General features: G+C 47.3%; 1 protein-coding gene and 1 non-coding gene across 6 annotated transcripts; both read left to right on the top strand.

Moving 5' to 3' along the window:
- The first annotated feature begins 118 nt into the window (after positions 1-118).
- On the top strand, positions 119-8,847 carry LOC127042100 (gastrula zinc finger protein XlCGF52.1-like). Of its 5 annotated transcripts, none has more exons than XM_050935749.1 (4): positions 119-400; positions 1,799-1,862; positions 4,302-4,418; positions 4,789-8,847. In XM_050935749.1, exons 3-4 carry the CDS (start codon positions 4,328-4,330, stop codon positions 6,078-6,080), a joined length of 1,383 nt encoding a protein of 460 aa, XP_050791706.1. In that variant the 5' UTR covers positions 119-400; positions 1,799-1,862; positions 4,302-4,327; the 3' UTR covers positions 6,081-8,847. The 5 variants fall into 5 exon arrangements, 4 of the variants coding, with proteins under 4 accessions (XP_050791706.1, XP_050791707.1, XP_050791705.1 ...); XR_007771849.1 differs by lacking the exon at positions 1,799-1,862 and having other exon boundaries at positions 121-400; positions 4,789-6,222; positions 7,304-8,847; XM_050935748.1 differs by lacking the exon at positions 1,799-1,862 and having other exon boundaries at positions 121-400; positions 4,828-8,847.
- An 11,876-nt stretch (positions 8,848-20,723) lies between these two features.
- Positions 20,724-20,805, top strand: TRNAS-AGA (transfer RNA serine (anticodon AGA)). Its single transcript has one exon. It is a non-coding gene; the product is annotated as a tRNA-Ser (tRNA).
- Positions 20,806-21,182: the final 377 nt, after the last annotated feature.

The raw sequence follows: 21,182 nt of genomic DNA, 5'->3' as shown, positions 1-21,182 counted from the left end.
GCACTGGCCCTTTGCTCTGCCAGATACTTAAGAACTGCCATGGGGACACTGAGGCACCAACACAGTACTCAGAGAAACCATTAAGAACTTTCCCGGTTCGTCACAGGAGACACAAAGGTTCTCTCTTCCTCCTGGCTGCTCTAGGCAAGGTGGGGTGGGACTCTGTGAACATGTGCCTCCTGGAGCTTCTATTTCCCTGGTGCTGCTGTTCCGTGAATAGTGGGGTTGTGAGTGGGGCAGCAGGTCCTGAGTGTTGGACTCTTTCTTTTTCAGGATCCGGTGACTTTTGAGGAGGTGTCTGTGTATTTCACTAGGGAGGAATGGGCTCTTCTGGACCCTGTTCAGAGAGCCCTCTACAGGGAAGTCATGCAGGAGAACTATGAGACGGTGACCTCGCTGGGTAAGGAGTCCTGTCCCCTGGGTTATTAGAAGCTGTGGGGTCTCTAAAGAACCTGAGCAGTAATAACTTTATACCTTTATTCATCATCCAAGTTTTGACAAGTTTCTTTGTCCCCCTTTTTTTCCTTATCTCCCATACACTAGCAGGCAGCAGGGAGGGAGGAGGTAATGAGAGTCGAGGAGGGAACACAAGAAGCTCCCAAGGCGCCAGGAGGTGGTGCCGGCTGCGAGTAATGGGAAGAAGCAGGGGAGTGTGGAGGAAGGGCACCCAGGAAGTGGGCTGGGTGGGTCATTGGGAGGGAGGAGAGGTTTGGGGATCTAGAGCTGTGGGGGATCCCAGACCTTTAACCCTGAATCCCTACCCAAACCTCAGGTAAATCCTAGACTTCAGCATAACCACTCTCGCAAAGCCTCAACTTAATATAAGGCCCTGAACTGTAGCAAGCTTAGGCTACGTTTACTAAATAGTATCACTAAATCGACCACGGCTAGATCGATCTCAGCGTCAGTCCCGGCTGTAGTGTCGACCTGCCCTTAATAGCCCATTTCTTTATGCTCACCTCTTTGCCTCCACGAATGTTCCAAGCTAATAAGCAATACTCTGATCATGACATCTTACCTCTAGCAAGTATAAAATTGCCCAGAAGATGTGACACTAGCTCATAGATCTTGACCCTGCCCTGATTTTACGAAGAGTGAGAGTTTGGAGAGAGTCTTATCCCCCCTCTCCCCATCTACAGCAGCCACAAGCTGTCTTCCCTCTAGGCTCCTTGGATCTTTGAGCCTGTCCCTCCTGAGGTTGCGTAGCCCAGTTCTTGTTTCTTACTTTCTCCTTTTCCAGAAGAATTAGAGGCTGTTGCTCCTGAATGTTTAGCGTTTAATTGCCCAGCCTTCTCCTCACACTGCGGGAGTTTAATTCTTCCTCCCATTTCACCTGAGTCACTAGATTTCCTAATTCCCAAAATGTGCTTTTGCAATGTCACAGGTCGGGGTACCTAAGCCTTTGACCTGCCTCCATGGTCTGCTCAAGGAATGGCCCCTCAGGTATCAGACCTCTAGCCAGCCCCCTCTATGGATAGGGACCCACATGCCTCTCCTTTTTGACCAGTGTGTGGGGATTGCAGCTTGTCCTCCACTGTTTTTGCTGGACTAACGTCCAGTTCCTGTGCTTTGCTTTCTCTCCAGGGGCTGTGAACAGTGTGTCTGAGATAGAGGTGGGACTTTGGGTGATACTTGCATGATGCCAATACACACCTCAGTTTCCTGCTGTGTTTGGTATTGCTATGATTATAAAGAGCAGGAGACGTGAGGTGTTTTGTTACGTAGCTGTCATGGGGTAATATGAATGGGTCATTTAGGACTCGCTGGGAGTAACCTACATCAATCTAATACCCAACAGAGACAAGAGAATGACTGTCACCCAGGGCTTCCCAGAGGATTCAGGAGACCTGAGGTCTTCGGTGGTGTGTCCCTCTTATCCGCTCTGACACCGCAGAGCATTTTCCTCGTGTCCCCCTTACCAGCTGGAAGGAGGTTACTAGTGGAGTTCCTCAAGGATCAGTTTTGGGACCAATCTTATTTAACCTTTTTATTACTGACCTTGGCACAAAAAGTGGGAATGTGCTAATAAAGTTTGCAGATGACACGAAGCTGGGGGGTATTGCTAACACGGAGAAGGACCAGGATATCATACAGGAAGATCTGGATGACCTTGTAAACTGGAGTAATAGTAATAGGATGAAATTTAATAGTGAAAAGTGCAAGGTCATGCACTTAGGGATTAATAATAAGAAGATTAGATATACATTGGGGACGCATCAGTTGGAAGCAAGAGAGGAGGAGAAGGACCTTGGGGTATTGGTAGATCACAGGATGACTATGAGCCTCCAATGTGATATGGCCGTTAAAAAAGCTAATGCGGTTTTAGGATGCATCAGGTGAGGTATTTCTAGCAAAGATAAGAAGGTGTTAGTACCATTATATAAGGCACTGGTGAGACCCCACCTGGAATACTGTGTGCAGTTCTGGTCTCCCATGTTTAAGAAGGATGAATTCAAACTGGAACAGGTTCAGAGACGGGCTACTAGAATGATCCGAGGAATGGAAAACCTGTCATATGAAAGGAGACTCAAAGAGCTTGGCTTGTTTAGTCTAGCCAAAAGAAGGCTGAGGGGGATATGATTGCTCTTTATAAATATATCAGAGGGATTAATATTAGGGAGGGAGAGGAATTATTTAAGCTTAGTACCAATGTAGACACAAGAACAAATGGGTATAAACTGGACACTAGGAAGTTTAGACTTGAAATTAGACGAAGGTTTCTAACCATTAGAGGAGTGAAGTTCTGGAACAGCCTTCCAAGGGGAGTAGTGGGGGCAAAAGACATATCTGGCTTTAAGACTTAGCTTGATAAGTTTATGGAAGGGATGGTATGATGGGATAGCCTAATTTTGGCAATCAATCTTTGATTATCAGCAGATAAGTATGCCCAGTGGTCGATGATGGGATGTTGGATGGGATTGGATCTGAGTTACTGCAGAGAATTCTTTCCTGAGTGCTGGCTGATGAGTCTTGCCCACATGCTCAGGGTTTAGCTGATCGCCATATTTGGGGTCGGGAAGGAATTTTCCTCTGGGGCAGATTGGTAGAGGCCCTGGAGGTTTTTCGCCTTCCTCTGCAGCGTGAGGCATGGGTCACTTGCTGGTGGATTCTCTGCAGCTTGAGGTCTTCAAACACAATTTGAAGACTTCAATAACTCAGGCATAGGTTAGGGGTTTGTTATAGAAGTGGATGGATAGGGTTCTGTGGCCTGCTTTGTGCAGGGGGTTGGACTAGATGATCACATTGGTCCCTTCTGACCCTAGAATCTATGAATCTATGAGCTCTGATGCTGCAGAGCATTTGCCCTGTTTCCACGTTCCTGTTCCCCCTCCTGTTTGACTCAGTTTATATAGTAATATTCTCAGCTATACCTTTGCTTAACCAATCATTGTACTGAAATTTAATTAACCAGTCCTAACACATTGAAACATAATTCTCTAACCAACTGTATCCCACTACCTAATTAACTTACACCTAGCAAAATTAATTATACAGCAGACAAAAACAATTAGAGAACCAGACTGATTAACATTGTAAAGCGGTGGCCATAAAGATAAAAGAATACAAAAATGAGAGTTTCACAACCACAAGCATTGAGTAGTGATTTCTTGCCAAACCAGGCTGCTATCAAACTAAGTTTTCTTTAACCATCTTAAGATCTGTTTCTTTATCTGGTAGTGCTGGGCACTGTCAGGACAGGATCATCTTCCTAACAGCCCAATAGCACCTTATTTCAGTGTGACTGGTTTGGGATGTGAGGATGTGACCCTTTGCTTCCCAGCTTATGGCTGCCCCTGCTGCTTAGCCAAAGGCCTTAGCCTAAGGACAAGGCCTCAGACTGTCACGGTAAGAGAAGGCCCTTACAAATACAGACAGTGATTTTGATTCTTTGTTTTCATACTCCTGTAAGTAGCTAAGTGATAAAAATACCCCTAAGTTCTTAAACTATAGGCTTTACAGGCAGGCCTGAATATCTCTATTCTAACAGTGGGTTCTGTCCCTTATCCCATTCTGTGCCTGTCTTGTGTATTTAGATTGTAAATTCTTCAGGGCATGGGCCATCTACTATTCTGTGTTTGTACTTGTCCTAGCACAATGGGGACCCACTGTTAGTTGCTCCTTAGCACTAATGTAATGAATATGATTTATAATCATAATAACTCTCCTGCCTCTTTGAGCCAAGGAAGCTAGCCTTGGAATGTTACTGCTTAACAATGAGCTGGGGGTTAAAACCATGGACTATTCTTTGTGACAAGTATCCCACAAATTCTACTGACCTCCCTGGTTTTCTTTGCCTGCAGTAGGGTTTCCAGTTTCCAAACCTGATATGATCTCCCAGGTGGAACGAGGGGAAGAGCCGTGGGTCCCAGACCTCCAGGGCTCTGAGAAAGAAGTGCTTCCAAGAGCTGCTTGCACAGGTGAGGACTTGGTTAAACCAACTCAACAACTTTGTGGGAATGCAGGAAACATTTGGGATGCCCTACAAAGACCCTGTGAGCTCTCCCAGTTCAGGATTGTTCCCTGCAGATGTGGAATCATTATGGCAGATGTCACTCATGGCTTCCCTCCTATTCTGACTGACAGCTGGCAGCAGGTCGCTCCGCGATCTCACTTTCCTCTGAGTGTTCTCGTGAGATGCAGACCAAAACTGATCCCTTCCTCTCTCCTCTGGGGAAGGTTTTGGGGAAAATCAGCTCCTGATAGGTTTGACCTCTCCCACACACATTTTGGATTGTTCATCCCTTTTTTCCATTCCTCTCTCTGAGATTTTCTTTCTTTCCGGTGCAGGTAGTGACCTGTGTCTGGATTCTCTCTGTCTCCCATCAGATGATGGGATGGTGAGTGAGAATGAGGAGGAGAAACCCCATCAGGAAGATGCTGAGCGAAGAGAAGCACATGGAATGTTATCAGGAAGATCCAAAGAGAATGTTTCCAGGAGTTGTGCACTCCCAGAAAAAACAGAAGCCTGTGAGACTCAGGGGAGGCCAAAGGGAAACTTGAGTAGCCTCTCAGACCTTATAAGAAGCGGCAGAATCAACTTGGAAGAGACACGCTACAGGTGCCATGAGTGTGGGAAAAGCTTCAATTGGAGCTCTACCCTTGTCAGACATCGCAGAATCCACACAGGAGAGACGCCTTATACGTGCACTGAGTGTGGGAAAAGCTTCAGTCAGAGCTCAAACCTTATCATGCATCAGATAATCCACACGGGAGAGAAGCCTTACACGTGCACTGAGTGTGGGAAAAGCTTTAACTGGAGCTCTACCCTGAATGCACATCGTAGAATCCACACAGGAGAGACGCCCTACACATGCGCTGAGTGTGGGAAAAACTTTAGTTGGCGCTCAGACCTTATCACACATCAGAGAATCCACACGGGAGAGACGCCCTACACATGCTCTGAGTGTGGAAAAAACTTTAGTTGGCGCTCAGACCTTATCAAACATCAGAGAATCCACACGGGAGAGAAGCCCTACACATGCTCAGAGTGCGGGAAAAGCTTCAGTCGGAGCTCACATCTTATCACACATCAGAGAATCCACACAGGAGAGAAGCCCTACACATGCTCAGAGTGCGGGAAAAGCTTCAGTCGGAGCGCACACCTTATCGGACATCAGAGAATCCACACAGGAGAGACGCCTTACACGTGCACTGAGTGTGGAAAAAACTTTAGTTCGCGCTCAGACCTTATCAAACATCAGAGAATCCACACGGGAGAGAAGCCTTACACGTGCACTGAGTGTGGAAAAAGCTTCAGTCAGCGCTCAGACCTTATCAAACATCAGAGAATCCACACGGGAGAGACGCCCTACACATGCTCAGAGTGCGGGAAAAGCTTCAGTCAGAGCTCACATCTTATCACACATCAGAGAATCCACACGGGAGAGACGCCCTACACATGCTCAGAGTGCGGGAAAAGCTTTAGATGGAGCTCAAACCTTATCAGACATCAGAGAATCCACACAAGGGAGAAGCCCTACACATGCTCTGAGTGCGGGCAAAGCTTCAATCAGCGCTCAAGGCTCATTAGACATCAGAAAATGCACAGAAGAGAGAATTGTAATAAATCCCTTGACTAGTGTTGGCAAAAACGAAATTTTTTAAAAAAAATCACATTAGCTAATTCGCACATAGTGATTTTTGCATTGTCTTCACCGTGGTGTCTCAGCTCCACCAGATAAGATGCCGCCTTCTGCCTTTTGCAGCTCATCCTTCTTTGGGGTCAGTCCTATGATCTTTTCTATCAACTCCTTTCCTTTTGAGTCATAGGAGTGTGTATCCCTCCAGCTAGGAATGTTCATGAGTTCCAAGTTGGGGAGAGAGGTTTGATCCCAACAAGCTACACTGAGGCAAAAACTACCTGTGCCTTCCATCCACTAGGAATGTACATGGCGTTAGCTGCTCAAGTTAGTGATCTTGGTGTAAAAAGTTGTAGTGCAGATGCAGCCCAGGTGCAGTGGTTGGCATTAGCTTTCCCCTTGACCTGACCTAAACTCCATCACTTTTCCTAGTCTAAACTAACCCTGAGCATCATGGTTATCCTGTTCCCCCATTTCAAAGCAATTCTTAGTCATCGAGTTCTCCCTTGGGGAACAAATTGTTTCATTCCCAGTTGTTCTGATGTTGCTTCAGGTTGTGCTGGAGAGCAGATATTTTCATTATTATTTTCCGCACTTAAAATGTATTGAACTATAACAAAGAGCAGGAAGAGGGCAGGGATAGGGAAAAAAGTCATTTCCTCCTCTGTAACAACAGACATAGTTAGGGTAAGTCAGAGGGAGTCCCTTATTCCCCATCACTGTCCTCCTTCAATCCGTGCTAGAACCTCAGAATCCTTTTCCTTTCCCCAGTTGTGGGATGGGAGACTTCCAAAAGTGCTCCCTGTGCTATAGCACATGGCTAAGCTCAGAGAATAAACCCCAAATCTCCCCTGAGCTTTGCTTTTTGAATTCTGTATTTCCGATTGCTTCAAGCCTGGGCATTGTGATTATTAACCAGTTTCTCTAGCATTGTTCCTACCACTGTTTCTGTAACATTGTTTTTTATGGGACAGGGTTGTTATTCCTTTGACTAACCCCAACCTGGAAGGCCAGGGTGTCTGTTTTCTCTGGCCCCTCCCCACAGACAAATCTGACAGGGTTGAACCTGCCTGGAGCAAACAAAAAGCCCCACCGGTCACACACACGAAGCAGATAGACATACACAAGACACAGAAGAAACTGAATAAGTTGAGCTATCAACATTTCCACTTTCCCACAGCATGTTAGTTCTGAAGCTTGTTTTAATTTCTTTTTTTTCTTAGAACCATAACTGGGGAAAGAGAACACTGGAGTGAGTGGAATTACAGCAGGAAAGGATAAGTCTCATGATTCGTCACTAACCAAAGGCTTTGTAAACAGAGCGATAATGTTACTGAATGGTCTGGCTAACCCTGCAGTTAGAAACAATCAGCTCTATGGGTGGTAAATTGACAGGCTTTGCTGCTGATCATGAAATAGCAGGTGTTGAAAGGTAATATACTTCTATTTCAATGCCTCTGGAAGTACAGAAAACAGTGATCTGTGTTAATGACAAGTTGCCATTTCTCAGTGCCACAATTTCTATTGTGTGTGTACAGGAAGGTTTGAATGTGTAGCAGGTAGTTTGATAAAGCTTAGCTATTTTATGTATGTAACAGACTCCTGGCCACCTCCAGCAGAGGTTTCAGTCACGTACTATGGCAACTTACTGAATGTCACGCAAATTAGTCCATTCCTCCCCATAGTCAGTCTCTGATGGGAATGTTAGAATGAGGCAGAGAAGTGGGAGAGTATCGCAGTAGGAATACATTAAAAAGTGGGATTAATCAGAGCTGGGATGCAGACAGAGCCTGTTCTACAGCTGGTGATGTGCTAGGGGGACACTCCCACTAGTGCAGGCTCTGAAATAATGGCAGAAGCAGATCGAAGAGAATGAGCTCCTGTGCGAGCTATGGGCAGCTGCCCTGTCAGTGCACCACTCACCTGGCAGGTGTTACACAAAACACAGCACTTCCCCTCTGGAAGAGAAACACGTCTCCCCGCTGCCACCACTTCATTATACTGTCCATGAGGCTGTTTGTCCTGCAGGACTTTGATCTCTTTGGGTGGTCCATGGTGAATCATAAAAGAGCAGGAGTCATCCCAATGGAAATCTCTTCACTTCTTTCTTAGTGTTACCTTCTTAGCCCTGGCTTTGGAGATGACATTAGCCTTATCCTGTCTTGATTTTAGGTAGGATTTTGATCACCTTCTGGGGCTTGGCAGCTTACAACTTTTGAGGGCTTTTCTCTGCCTTTTTGGTCCCCGCTGCAGTCAGTACATGCTAGACATGGGCATGGTGACTTTCCTGGGGATCTTGACAGCTTTAGCCAGCTTCTTGGGGGCTATTTTCCTGCTCACAGCCACTGTCATCTTCTCATGCCTTGTTCTGGAGGCCCAGCTGCTGGTTGAATGGGAAGGAGCCAAAGTGCTGGTGACTTTATCCTGCACCAAGTTGCCTTTGCTCATCAGACTCCTGAACTCCAACTGGACGTGGCTCTTGTTCTTCTGCACAGCACAGCCCTGGACAGGAGGGATCTGCAAATGTACATTCCTATGATCGCTTTGTTTAATGGATGAAAACATAAACTCTACACTTAGAGGATTGGAACTGCTTTCAGCTGATGGTCAGCTTGGCTAGATTTTTATTCATTTGGACAGTGAAATGTTGAGTGTTTACATTCATTTCAAGCATCCCTGTATAGTGGAGCTCCTGAACATAATGGAGAATGGAAATGAAAATGTTTTCCCTTTTTTCAAAAATAAAAATAAAAAAATAAGAGGCTTATTAGAGGGCACTTGGATTTGAAGCAAGGACCCCTTGATCTTCAGTCAAACACTCTACCACTGAGCTTTACCCCAATGAGAGCAGATACTTTCCCCATTGTAGCTGTGGCACATCAGTGATTCCAATAGCAGGGGCAGGTTCTCTCTGGGGCACAGAGATATTTCGGGGAGTTGGTGGCTCCTTTCTTTCCTCACTCTGGAGTAAACTCAGTTTTTTATTCCATGGTACATGTTTATGGAATAACAACAGCAGCTTGAAGAAAGAGGAGAGTAACTATCTCATTCTCAGAGCTGCTGAAGGTGGCCACGTCCCCTCGGTCTCACCATTGCCATTGCAGGAGAGAAGGTTTCAATGGAATTGAATGCCCTGGGTCAAACTAGAGACACAGAAAGGTAACGAACAGCAAAGGAAATTGTGTCGGTATGTGAAACTGAGGAGGGACGTGAAATGCTCACAGGGTGGCGCAATACCCTAATCCAGGCCTGCACAACTCGTAAAGTGGCAAGGGCCACATTACTCTAAAGTAAACAGCTGAGGGCCAAAACCCCCTTTGCCTGTGATGAGTGGCTCATACTGCAGTCTGCCCCAGTGAATGAGGGCTAGATGGAGACTGGGTAATAGCTAAGACTGAGGTGAAGTGGGGATAGTGGGTGGAGGTTCCCCTGGGATGGGGAGAGCCATAACTTTAGGGGTACTGCCAGGGGGTACTGTCAGGTTAAAAGGGGCACCGGAGTCCTGGGAGTGACGGGGCCAGCTGCAGTAAGGCAGATCACCGGCCTGCGGTGGGCGCTCTGACATCTGGAGAGCTAATTCCCAAGATGATCAGCAGGAGGTGCCACCAGGTGAGTCTGCCCCTGCTTACATTGGGGAAGAATGAACATGGTTTTTGTAAAGGAAAATCATGTCTCGGAAATCTACTATAATTCTTTGAGAGAGTCAACAAGCATGTGGATAAAGGTGATCCCGTGGATATAATATACTTAGATTTTCAGAAAACCTTTGACAAGGTCTCTCCTCAAAGGCTCTGAAGCAAAATGGGATAAGATGGAACGTCCTCTCTGGGATAGGTATGGTTCAAGGCAAGAAATAAAGGCTCTGATTTATAGAATGGAGAGGTAAATAGTGGTGTCCCCCTGGGGTCTCTAGTGGGTCCAGCACTGTTCAACATACTCCTAAGTGATCTGGAAAAAGGGGTAAAAACAGTGAGATGGAAACATTTGCAGATGATACAAACCAACTCAAGTTAGTTACGTCCAAAAGAAAGTGCAAAGTGTGACAAAGGGATTTCACCAAACTGTGTGACTGGGCAGCAAAAAGGCAGATGAAATGCAATGTGGATAAATGCAAAGTAATGCACATGGGAAAACATGATCTCAACTCTACATCTAAACTGATGGGGTCAAAATTTTGCTCTTACAACTTAAGAAAGAGATCTTGGAGTCACTGTGGATACTTCTCTGAAAACATCTACTCAATGTGCATCGGCAGTCAAAAAAGCGAGCAAAATGTTGGGAAGTCATTAGGAAAGGGATGGTTAGCAAGACAGAAATATAATATTGCCTGTCTGTGAATCTATGGTATGCCCACATCTTGAATATTGGAGCTGGTCCCCCATCTCAAAGAGATATATCGGAATTGGGAAAGGTACAGAAAAGAGCAACCAAAATAATTAGGAGTCTTGAACAGTTTCCGTGTGAGGTGAGATTAATAAGACTGAGGGGAGTTTTCAGCTTGGAAAAGAGATGACTAAGGGGGGACGAGGATAGAGATCTATAAAATGATGACAAGTTTGGAGAAGGTAAATAAGGAAGTATCGGGGTAGCCGTGTTAGTCTGGATCTGTAAGGAAGTGTTATTTACTCCTCATAACACAAGAACTAGCGGTCACCCGATGAAATGAATAGACAGCTGGTTTAAAACAAACCAAAGAAAGTATTTCTTCACCCAACACACAGTCAACCTAGGGAAACTTTGCCAGAGGATGTTGTGAGGGCCAAGACTATAACACCAAAGAACTAGATAAGTTGATGGAGGAGAGGTCCATCATTGGCTATTAGCCAGGATGGGCAAGGATATAAAACCATGTTCTTGAAGTGTCCCTAACCTCTGTTTGCCGGAAGCTGGGAATGGGTAATGGGATGGATTGCTTGATGATTCCCTGTTCTGTCGATTCCCTCGCGGGCACCTGGCATTGGCCACTGTGGGAGGATAGGATTCTAGGGTGGCCGAACCATTGGTCTGATTCAGTATGGCTGTTCTTATGACCAATAGAGGGCAGTCCCCACCAGCAATATTTATATTTGGTGCACTGAAAGGGCTAACTTTCCAAAGGCGATCAAAATGATTAGTGAAAGTGTTTTGGAGAAAAACACTTAACAGAACAATGTAAATGAAAATTGGAAACTGTTGTTTAAGGAGCTTGTTAGATGGGGCATAAGCCACGTTGCATAATTAGCTGAGCTTGCAATGGCCTTCCACTCAACTCGCTGACATTTCTCCATCTGCAAATGTGGTACCCATTTTAAAATCTAGATCCAATCAATTACAACACGTCAGGGAAGATTCTAGGCATCAATGATCTGATCATTGGGTTGATGGAGGTAAACAAGACATTCTCATAAGGCTCCCTCCCTCTTCCCAAGAGCCATCCTCATCCTCTCTGCCCTTTCTGCTCCACATCCTCTGCAAACTTTCGAAGACAGATGCCTGGTGATGGCCTTTGCTCGTGGGGATGTCGCCTAGTGGTCAGGGTTTTGGTCCCGCGGGACAGGAGGGTGCAGCAGATGGCAGGGGAGCCCAGGGCTTCCCATGGGCTCTGACCCAGGCCACTCTGAGGGCAACACTTCCTACCACCCTGCTATTGTCCAAAGTTTGAAGTTTATCACAGGAAGCTCTGACGAGTGTCAGCTCACTGCTTGGCACTTCTTCTCAGCTGGGCATGTCATGGCAGCTTTCTCCTTCTTGGGGCGGCAGCTGTCTCAGTTACGCTGACAGATCTGGGTTGGTAACTTGTCAGTGGGTGAGGTCGAAGTGGGAACTCAGGAGCTTAGTGCATGGGCCTCTACAGCATGAACTAAAAGCCACCTGGCTGCTAGCTAAGACTGTAGAAAAGACTCGTTTTCTCTCTCCCTCTAAGTGATCTTGGTGCCACTAGCTGGGACACAGCACCGCACCCTGGAGGTGTGTGAGTTACATACGTCCCCTAGCTGAGGAAGCGCATCCTGAGCTTCAGAGAGTTCCCAGCTGTAATCCCAGACGACCCCTGTAACAATTGGCCTCTGGCAGGACACTGCTGAGAGTATCAATTCAGGACAAATTGCTTGGAGCAGGGCAGTCACAGTCCTGCCTAGAATATGAGGCAAGTGTACTAGAGAACCAGAGATCACAGCCACTCTGTGTCAGAGCCCCAGAGATCCCGCAGAAATGATGAGCTGCATGCCATTCTAGGGGGTGCCCCTGCAACAACCCCACCTGTTGCTTTCCTCCTCCCCCAACCCTTCTGGGCTACAGTGGCAATGTCCCCCCCATTTGTGTAATGGAGTAATAAAGAATGCAGGAGTGAGAAACCCGACTTCTTAGTGAGATAAAATGAGGGGGAGGAAGCCTCCAGCTGCTATGATAGTCCAGGCAGGACATTAAACGGTGGGGGGGAGAGGAGCCCAGCCTCCTGCTGCTATGATAGTCCAGGCAGTACAGAATCTTTTCATTAGACTTGAAAGGGCAGGGAGGGGCTGATGGAGCTCAGCCTCTAGTTGCTATGATGGAGACAGTTACCAGCTGTTCTGTACTATCTGCCAGGAATGACCAGGGGTCATTCTCATTTTTACCCACATGCCCCAGGCGACCTCACCGAGGCCAGCCAGGAGCACTCACAGGCTGATGGTGACAATGGATAGCAGTCATATTGTAGCATCTGCCACCAGGAAGAGGATGCTGGTGTTCAGTGCTACAGCACCTCGTCTACCAGCAGCATGCGGTAGACATAGGGTGACATTGAAAAAAGGCGAGAAACTTTTTTTTCCCTTTTCTTTCGGGGGGCGGAAGGGTGTAAATTGATGACATATACCCTGAAATACCCGGGAAAATGTTTTTGACTCTTCAGGCACTGGGAGCTCAGCCAAGAATGCAAATGCTTTTTAGAGACTGCGGGGATTGTGGGATAGCTGGAGTCCTCAGTACGCTCTCCCTCCCTCCATGAGCATCCATTTGATTCTTTGGCTTTCCGTTACGCTTGTCACGCAGCACTGTGCTGTGGACTCTGTATCATAGCCTCGAGATTTTTTCAAATGCTTTGACATTTCGTCTTCTCTAACGGAGCTGTGATAGAACAGATTTGTCTCCCCGTAGAGTGATCAGATCCAGTATCTCCTGTACGGTCTATAGTGGAGCTCTTTTTGGATTTGGGACAGCATCACCACCTGTGCTGATCAGAGCTCCACGCTGGGCAAACAGGAAATGAAATTCAAAAGTTCGCAGAGCTTTTCCTGTCTACCTGGCCAGTGCATCCGAGTTCAGATTGCTGTCCAGAGTGGTCACAATGGTGCACTGTGGGATAGCGCTCAGAGGCCAGTACTGTTGATTTGCAGAGCAGTACAGCAGAATGTCTAACATCTTCTCTTTGCTAAGATAATATTCGGGTTCAACTCCATCATAGCAAACAGAAGCTTCCTCCCCCTGGGCTGCTCTCCAGTACTGAGCCTCCTGCACACAGACCATCTGAGACTTGCACAGTGTTACCACACCCTTGCCCTCAACCTGAGTTTTCCTTGTGAGTCACTGCCTTCCCTTACTCCTCACTGAGCCCCACAGTTCACGCAAACATATGCCCCCAGAGTGCTGACAACCCCCAAGGCAAGAACACACCCTTGGGCACCTTTACTGACAAAGCCTACAACACTCAACATGGAAATGAGGCAGAATTGGCCCCCCAAGTTTCACATGCACCTCTCTGTGTAGCACAGGCACAGCTCTGCCCAGCTGCTCCAACCCATCCCTCCATCAGCCAGTCACAGCTACAGCTGGCCCAGTGCACACAGCTGGAGGCATGTGGATAGATGCTGGAATTCCCGTCTGTGCTGTGTTCACAGATGGGAATCCCAGCAACTATGACTTTCTTAGGTGCCTCCTTCTGACACTTGTCAGAAAAAACAACCAGTTTCTTTTGCAAGTATTTGCATTGCAAGGCAGAGGCAGTCTTCTCTGTTTCCTCAAAGGATTGACCAAAAGGTGGGAAGAGCGGACACGTTTGGCAAAGCACCACTGAGAGCTGCATCTCTAACCTCCACTTTACCTGGCAGGTGCCTTGGCCAGCTTAGCCATGGTGCTGCTGTCTGGGACTTTTCTCCCAGCTGCTCCATTTTTCATCAGTGACAATCAAAAGGAAGGTGACATGACATCTGTGTGTGGACATCCCCAGCAAATCACAAGGACATGGGACACAGAATCTCATGTTGCAGCAATTGCAGTCAAAGCAACCACCATGCTAATACCAGTCACAGCAGCCTTTTCATCAACTCCAGGCTTGTGATTTGATTCTTTCCAGTGCTTCTCGCCAAAGAAGCCTTTTCTTTAGCAAGCAATTACTTGTGTTGCCAAGGGAGGTGGTCTCTGCTTCCCAGAAAGACACAGGAAAATGTGAGTGAGGAGACAAAAGCCATACAACAAGGCAGCACTGAGAATTGAACCCAGGATCTCCTGTTTATTAAACAGCTGCTTTAGCCAGCTAAGCCATGGTGCCTGCCTCAAGAAAGTATTTGCAACTGTTTTATTTGATGGCCCAGGACAACACCTGCAAATTCCAAAGTACAGATGTTCCCCATTTCCCTCAAGACTTGCAAGGAAGAACTGGCAGGCCAAGCCAGGATGTGTCTCTTACATCCTTATTAATATGTGTGAACAAAGAAATTGTATGTTGCTTCTGCCCAGCCAGATGGGTTTGTTAGTATAATGGAAAAGTGAAGGGATAGAGCTAAAGTGTTACTAGCCTGGCACACACCGATGGGGAAACCTAGAGAAAGTGGTGCCAGCCCTTTGATGGGTCAGCTGGCAGAGCAGAGGACTTGAGCCGGCACTCAGGAAGTCATCCTTACGTCGCCCTTGTGACTCCAGCTTGAGGGAGAGCTGCTTTTTCTTCCTCTTGCTGAGAAAGAGCAAGAGAAGAATGAAAGGTCAGGTGGGCCAACTCGGTGCAGAAGCCCAAGCTGTCTTTTCCTGCTGCATAGCCTGAAATGAGGGACTCGTGGCAGTTAAAGGCACTGCTGCACTTTCAGAAAACATCCCACCCCTGCACAAAGGGGGATAGAAGAGCCTGTTAGTCTAGTACGCTCCCAACTGAACTATTTCAGCAGCTGCTAGGTTTCTTTTTGGCCTCCTGCTTTTCTGTGTGGGATGTTTTTTTCAGCTGTGGCACAGAAAAAGGACGTCACTGCGAGCAGCCCATGAAGACAAGATTTACTTTTGCCTTCCTCAGATGGTTGGGGAGAGCGAGGAGCAGCACTATGTGCTCCATGTGTCCTGGTCACTTTCCCCACCTGGGCTGTGCTGTGAGGGGAGCATCAGAAGCTGCTGCTCTCTGCCCTCCCGCTATGCAGCCCAGCTGAGGAAAGTGACCTGGATGCAGGGAGCTCGGATGATCTCGCTTCTCGACCCCTCACCCCTGCTAGGGAAGGCTGCTGTGTGCTGTCTTTATGGCTGCACTTTCAGTGATGGAGGTTTCTCTATCCCATTGTTCCAGGGGCCTCCTACTAGATTGCCAGCTGCTTTTCAACTGCAGTGTGGAGACTGCTTGTGTGTGGGGAGAGACAGTGTGTGTGTTGGGGAAGGGTGAGTGTGTTGAGGTAGGTAGGAGCAGATCATTATTATCCCTACTTGAAAGAGGGAGAAGCTAAGGCTGAGAAAGGAGAATTGACTTGTCTTAGGTCACACAGCCAGTCAGAGGCAGAGTTGGGAATAGGAACCCAGAGCCCTGATTTTCAAATTTACCTTCGGATCTTGAATTTCAGACATTCAATGACCGGAATAAATTGCTCTCAGAGGAGCTCCAGACCAACAACAGTGCACAGTAATTATTCAGCAAGTATTTGAGGAGAACTGCAATGTTAGAGAGAATCATGAACTGCTCAGAGACAATTAATGCAGAGAAGCAGCAAAATTCATCAAACATAGAACTGGTTCTGACTTATTTCCTTGGTCTTAAAAGAGACCAACAAGGACCTGAGTCTCCTCCCTGTCAATAACCCCCTGCTCAGGCAACCAGGGTAGAGACTGAGAACGGGAGGCTGAGGGTTCTCACCAGAGAGCCCAAAAGATGGCCCAGGTCACTGGTGGGGATCACTGCCTGAGCACTATTTCAGCCCGACATATTTGGCTGGACTCTCCACAGTGAGAGCTGCAGAGCACTCCCCTGAAAAACACACACACACACACGTCTCCTAGTGTTGGGAGGGGAACAGGAGAAAGGAGAAAAGCAAGAGACAAAGAGAAAGGAGGGAGGGATGGATGGAGGAAACGGTGAAACAGAAAGGACAAACCCTAATGTCCCCAGTGATTCTAAGGGACAAAATCCCAGGTGTGGAATAATATTCTGCCTCCTTAAGCTCGTGTTTTCCATGCCTAGAATTCAGCTGTCACCAGATGGATCAGACTGAACAGGTTTCAAACCTCCAGGAGGCTCTTATCTTCTAAACAGGGACGGCTGTTTTCTAGTAAAATCACTACAAGAGAAGGAGAAAACTCGAAAGAGGTTCCTGCTGGTGCTCACGTCTGTGAACCCGAATACTCTCTCAGTCCTCAAAGAGAGACTTGGAGAAGGAGACTTACTGAAGCAAGGCCACAGGGGTCTCTGAGGTTTCCCTGGCCCCTTGCCCCTGTCCTGCCTGGCTGATGTCAGCATCTCTCTGTGAGGTCACCACCGCCCCATCACCTTTGACCAATAGTCTGAGGTGCTGCAAAAGGTCTTTTTGATGTCACTGCCACACCCCTCCCTTGCTGTGCTAATGTCCTTCCCTGGCCAGACACTTTGGAGGTTTGAGCTACTCCCTGTGAATCACCCCACTCAAGGACCGTTCGTTCTAGGCAGCAAGCCGGCTAGACAGGAAAACATCAGACGCTGTTCCCAATGTTACACTCGGTATTTCAGAAATGCGTCGACTTTATGGCCAGAAGAGACCATTAGAGCATCTAGTCATATAATTATAGAATATCAGGGTTGGAAGGGACCTCAGGAGGTATCTAGTCCAATCCACTGCTCAAAGCAGGACCAATCCCCAACTAAATCATCCCAGCCACGGCTTTGTCAAGGGTGACCTTAAAAACTTCTAAGGAAGGAGATTCCACCACCTCCCTAGGTAACCCATTCCAGTGCTTCACCACCCTCCTAGTGAAAAAGCTTTTCCCTAATATCCAACCTAAACCTCCCCCATTGCAACTTGAGACCATTACTCCTTGTTCTGTCATCAGGTACCACAGAGAACAGTCTAGATCCATCCTCTTTGGAATTCCCTTTCAGGTACTTGAAAGCAGCTATCAAATCCCCCCTCATTCTTCTCTTCTGCAGACTAAACAAGCCCAGTTCCCTCAGTCTTTCCTCATAAGTCATGTGCTCCAGACCCCTAATCATTTTTGTTGCCCTCTGCTGGACTCTTTCCAATGTTTCCACATCCTTCTTGTAGTGTGGGGCCCAAAACTGAACACAGTACTCCAGATGAAGCCTCACCAATGTCAAATAGAGGGGAATGATCACATCCCTCGATCTGCTGGCAATGCCCCTACTTATTCAGCCCAAAATGCCATTAGCCTTCTTGGCAACAAGGGCACCCTGCTGACTTATATCCAGCTTCTAATCCACTGTAACCCTTAGGTCCTTTTCTGCAGAACTGCTGCCTGGCCATCCGGTCCCTAGTCTGTAACAGTGAATGGGATTCTTCCATCCTAAGTGCAGGATTCTGCACTCGTCCTTGTTGAACCTCACCAGATTTCTTTTGCCCCAGTCCTCTAATTTGTCTAGGTCCCTCTGTATCCTATCCCTACACTCCAGCATATATAACACTCCTCCCAGTTTAGTGTCATCTGCAAACTTGCTGAGGGTGCAATCCACACCATCCTCCAGATCATTAATGAAGATATTGAACAAAACCAGCCCCAGGACCAACCCTTGGGGCACTGCGCTTGAAACCGGCTGCCAACTAGACATGGAGCCATTGATCACTGCCCATTGAGCCTGACGATCTAGCCAGCTTTCTATCCATCTTACAGTCCATTCATCCAGCCCATACTTCTTTAACTTGCTGGCAAGAATACTGTGGGAGACCATATCAAAAGCTTTGCTAAAGTCAAGGAATAACACATCCACTGCTTTCCCCTCATCCACAGAGTCTGTTATCGCCTCATAGAAGGCAATTAGGTTAGTCAGGCATGACTTGCCCTTGGTGAATCCATGCTGACTGTTCCTGATCACTTTCCTCTCCTCTAAGTGCTTCAGAATTGATTCCTTGAGGACCTGCTCCATGATTTTTCCAGGGACTGAGGTGAGGCTGACTGGCCTGTAGTTCCCTGGATCCTCTTTCTTCCCTTTTTTAAAGATAGGCACTACAGTAGCCTTTTTCCAGTCATCCGGGACCTCCCCCGATCACCATGAGTTTTCAAAGATAATGGCCAATGGCTCTGCAATCACATCCGCCAACTCCCTTAGCACCCTCGGATGCAGCGCATTCGGCCCCATGGACATGTGCTCATCTCCAGTTTTTCTAAATAGTCCCGAACCACTTCTTTCTCCACAGAGGGCTGGTCACCTCCTCCCCATACTGTGCTGCCCAGTGCAGCAATCTGGGAGCTGACCTTGTTTGTGAAGACAGAGGCAAAAAAATCATTGAGTACATTAGCTTTTTCCACATCCTCTGTCCACTAAGTTACCTCCCTCATTCAGTAAGGGGCCCACACTTTCCTTGACTTTCTTCATGTTACTAACATACCTGAAGAAACCCTTCTTGTTACTCTTAACATCTCTTGCTAGCTGCAACTCCATGTGTGATTTGGCCTTCCTGATTTCACTCCTGGATGCCTGAGCAATATTTTTATACTCCTCCCTGGCCATTTCTCCAATGTTCCACTTCTTGGAAGCTTCTTTTTTGCATTTAAGATCAGCAAGGATTTCACTGTTAAGCCAAGCTGGTCGCCTGCCATATTTACTATTCTTTCTACACATCTGGATGGTTTTTTCCCTGCAACCTCAGTAAGGATTCTTTAATCCTTTAGAGGATTGGAACTGATTTCAGTGGAGTCACATGTTTGCTAGGTTTTTATGCATTTGCACAGGAAGATATTGAGTGTTTCCATTCATTTCAGGGATCCCTATTCAGTGGAACTCCTCAACATAATGGAAATGTAATTATTTTTGTTGAAAGAAGAGGTTTATAAGAGGGCACTGGGATTAGAGCCAAGGACTACTTGATCTGCAGTCAAACACTCTGCCACTGAGCTATACCCCCACGACTGCTGTGGGGGTAAGTCAGTGATCTTAAAGATTTTGAAGGACAGGCCCTGCCTCAGAGATCTCCTGTTCTCTTCCCAGACCACAGTGCTTTTAAAAATGGGGTTTGATTAAACTTATAGATACATGTAGACACCACAGCTTGCACACCCACCACATAACTTCCCCCAGTGACATAGCTACCACCTCTCTGGGAGATGGATTAACTGCACGGACGGGACAGCTCTCTCCTCTCTGCTTAGAGCCTCTTCATTCTTTATGACTAGGTAGGAAAGAACCTCCTGAATGGACAGTAACCAACTGACCAAATATTGCTGGGTCTGCATTCAATATGGGTAACTGGTTGTATTGGGCTGGATAAGTAGGAGCATTGCCAGCAGATCGAGGGAAGTGATTATTCCCCTCTATTTGGCACTGGTGAGGCCACATCTGGAGCATTGTGTCCAGTTTTTGCCCTCCCACTACAGAAACAAATTGGAGAGAGTCTAGGGGAGGGCAACAAAAATGATTAGGGGGCAGGGGACTTACGAGGAGAGGCTGAGGGCATGGTCACCCAGAGGGGGGTAAGTGGGGAAATTTACCCCAGGCCCTGCAGGGATCCCATGAGAATATAGTATTGCAACTTTTTTTTATGGAAGGGGCCCTCAAAATTGTTTTGCCTCAGGCTCTCTGAATCCTCTGGGTGGACCTGCCCACTCCACCTCTTTGACTCATTCTCCTCCCTCTGAGGCCCCACCTGTGCTCTGCCCTCACTCCCATTTGGCCATTTCCCACCCCTGCTCTTCCTCTTTGGCTGACGCCTGCTGGTCCACCTTTTGCTTGCTCCTCTCCTCCCCGAAGGCCTCCTTGTGCTTCTCCATCCCCTACCCCAAGGTCTTCCTGCTTCCCCCACCTCTCTACCCTTCCCCTGGGACTCACCCTGCCCAAACCTCTCTGCCCCTCCCCTGAGACTCGCCCTGTCCACCTCTTTCCTCAGTCATCTCTTGTTATTCCTTGAAACATCAAGGATGGGATGAAAAGCCGAGTTTACTCCAGGGTGAGGAAAGAAAGGAGCCACCAACCCCTTAGGCAAATCTCAGTGCCCCAGAGAAAACCTGCCCCCTGCTATTGCAATCACTGATGTGCTGGGGATATGATGGTAAAGGAACTGTCTGAATGATCAAGGCAGGAAATGGACAACAATCTACAGGAACGTCATTGACCACAAACACACTCTCCTCATGCTCCAACCAGAAGGGAAATGAGCAGGAATTCTTGCAGTTCAGCCAGGGACACACTTACACAATGGCACAGCAGTGTGTGTGTTGTGGAAGCTGGTCTGAGGGAACATCTGGAATTGATCACTCAATGAGAACAGAACTGGAGTGTAGTGAGAGACACATCTCAAGCAAGTAGTTGTGGCTGAGTGGTTAAGGTGATGGGCTAGAAATCCATTGGGGTTTCCCCCTGCAGGTTCAAATCCTGTCAACTATGGAGGAAGTTGTGGTCCTTTAGTTTCAACAGAGTTGGGTCTTGTCTTGCTCTCAAGCTATATCTACACTATTGGATAATGTGGCTTTAAAGTGTTTGAATTAAACAGCTGTTGCATGTCCACACTATGCCTCTTGTCTTACCAGAGCACATCCAGGCTAGAATCTTGGATGGCCACAGAGAGCAGTGCACTGTGGGTAGCTGTGCAACTGGCTGCAGGTGCTTTGGGAAGGGTTTGCAATGCCTCACAGGCTGGTACAGCATCACATGATGCAGGTTTCTCTATCCCATTGTTCCATGGGAATCCTACTAGATTGCCAGCTGCTTTTCAACTGCAATGTGTTTGGGTGCGGGGGGGAAGAGTGAGTGAGTGTGTGTTT

The sequence above is a fragment of the Gopherus flavomarginatus genome, unplaced genomic scaffold (genome assembly GCF_025201925.1).
Source record: "Gopherus flavomarginatus isolate rGopFla2 unplaced genomic scaffold, rGopFla2.mat.asm mat_scaffold_2536_arrow_ctg1, whole genome shotgun sequence".
NCBI classification, from domain to species: domain Eukaryota; kingdom Metazoa; phylum Chordata; order Testudines; family Testudinidae; genus Gopherus; species Gopherus flavomarginatus.
The sequence above is the reverse complement of the archived record's forward strand: the minus strand, read 5'-3'. Positions and strand labels throughout refer to the sequence as shown.

Coding starts and splice junctions, on each gene's coding strand:
- LOC127042100 (XM_050935747.1), top strand. CDS start 367: ATGCAGGAGAACTATGAGACGGTGACCTCGCTGG. Junction 401..4,301: donor TGAGACGGTGACCTCGCTGG/GTAAGGAGTCCT, acceptor CTTTGCCTGCAG/TAGGGTTTCCAGTTTCCAAA. Junction 4,419..4,788: donor TCCAAGAGCTGCTTGCACAG/GTGAGGACTTGG, acceptor TTTCCGGTGCAG/GTAGTGACCTGTGTCTGGAT.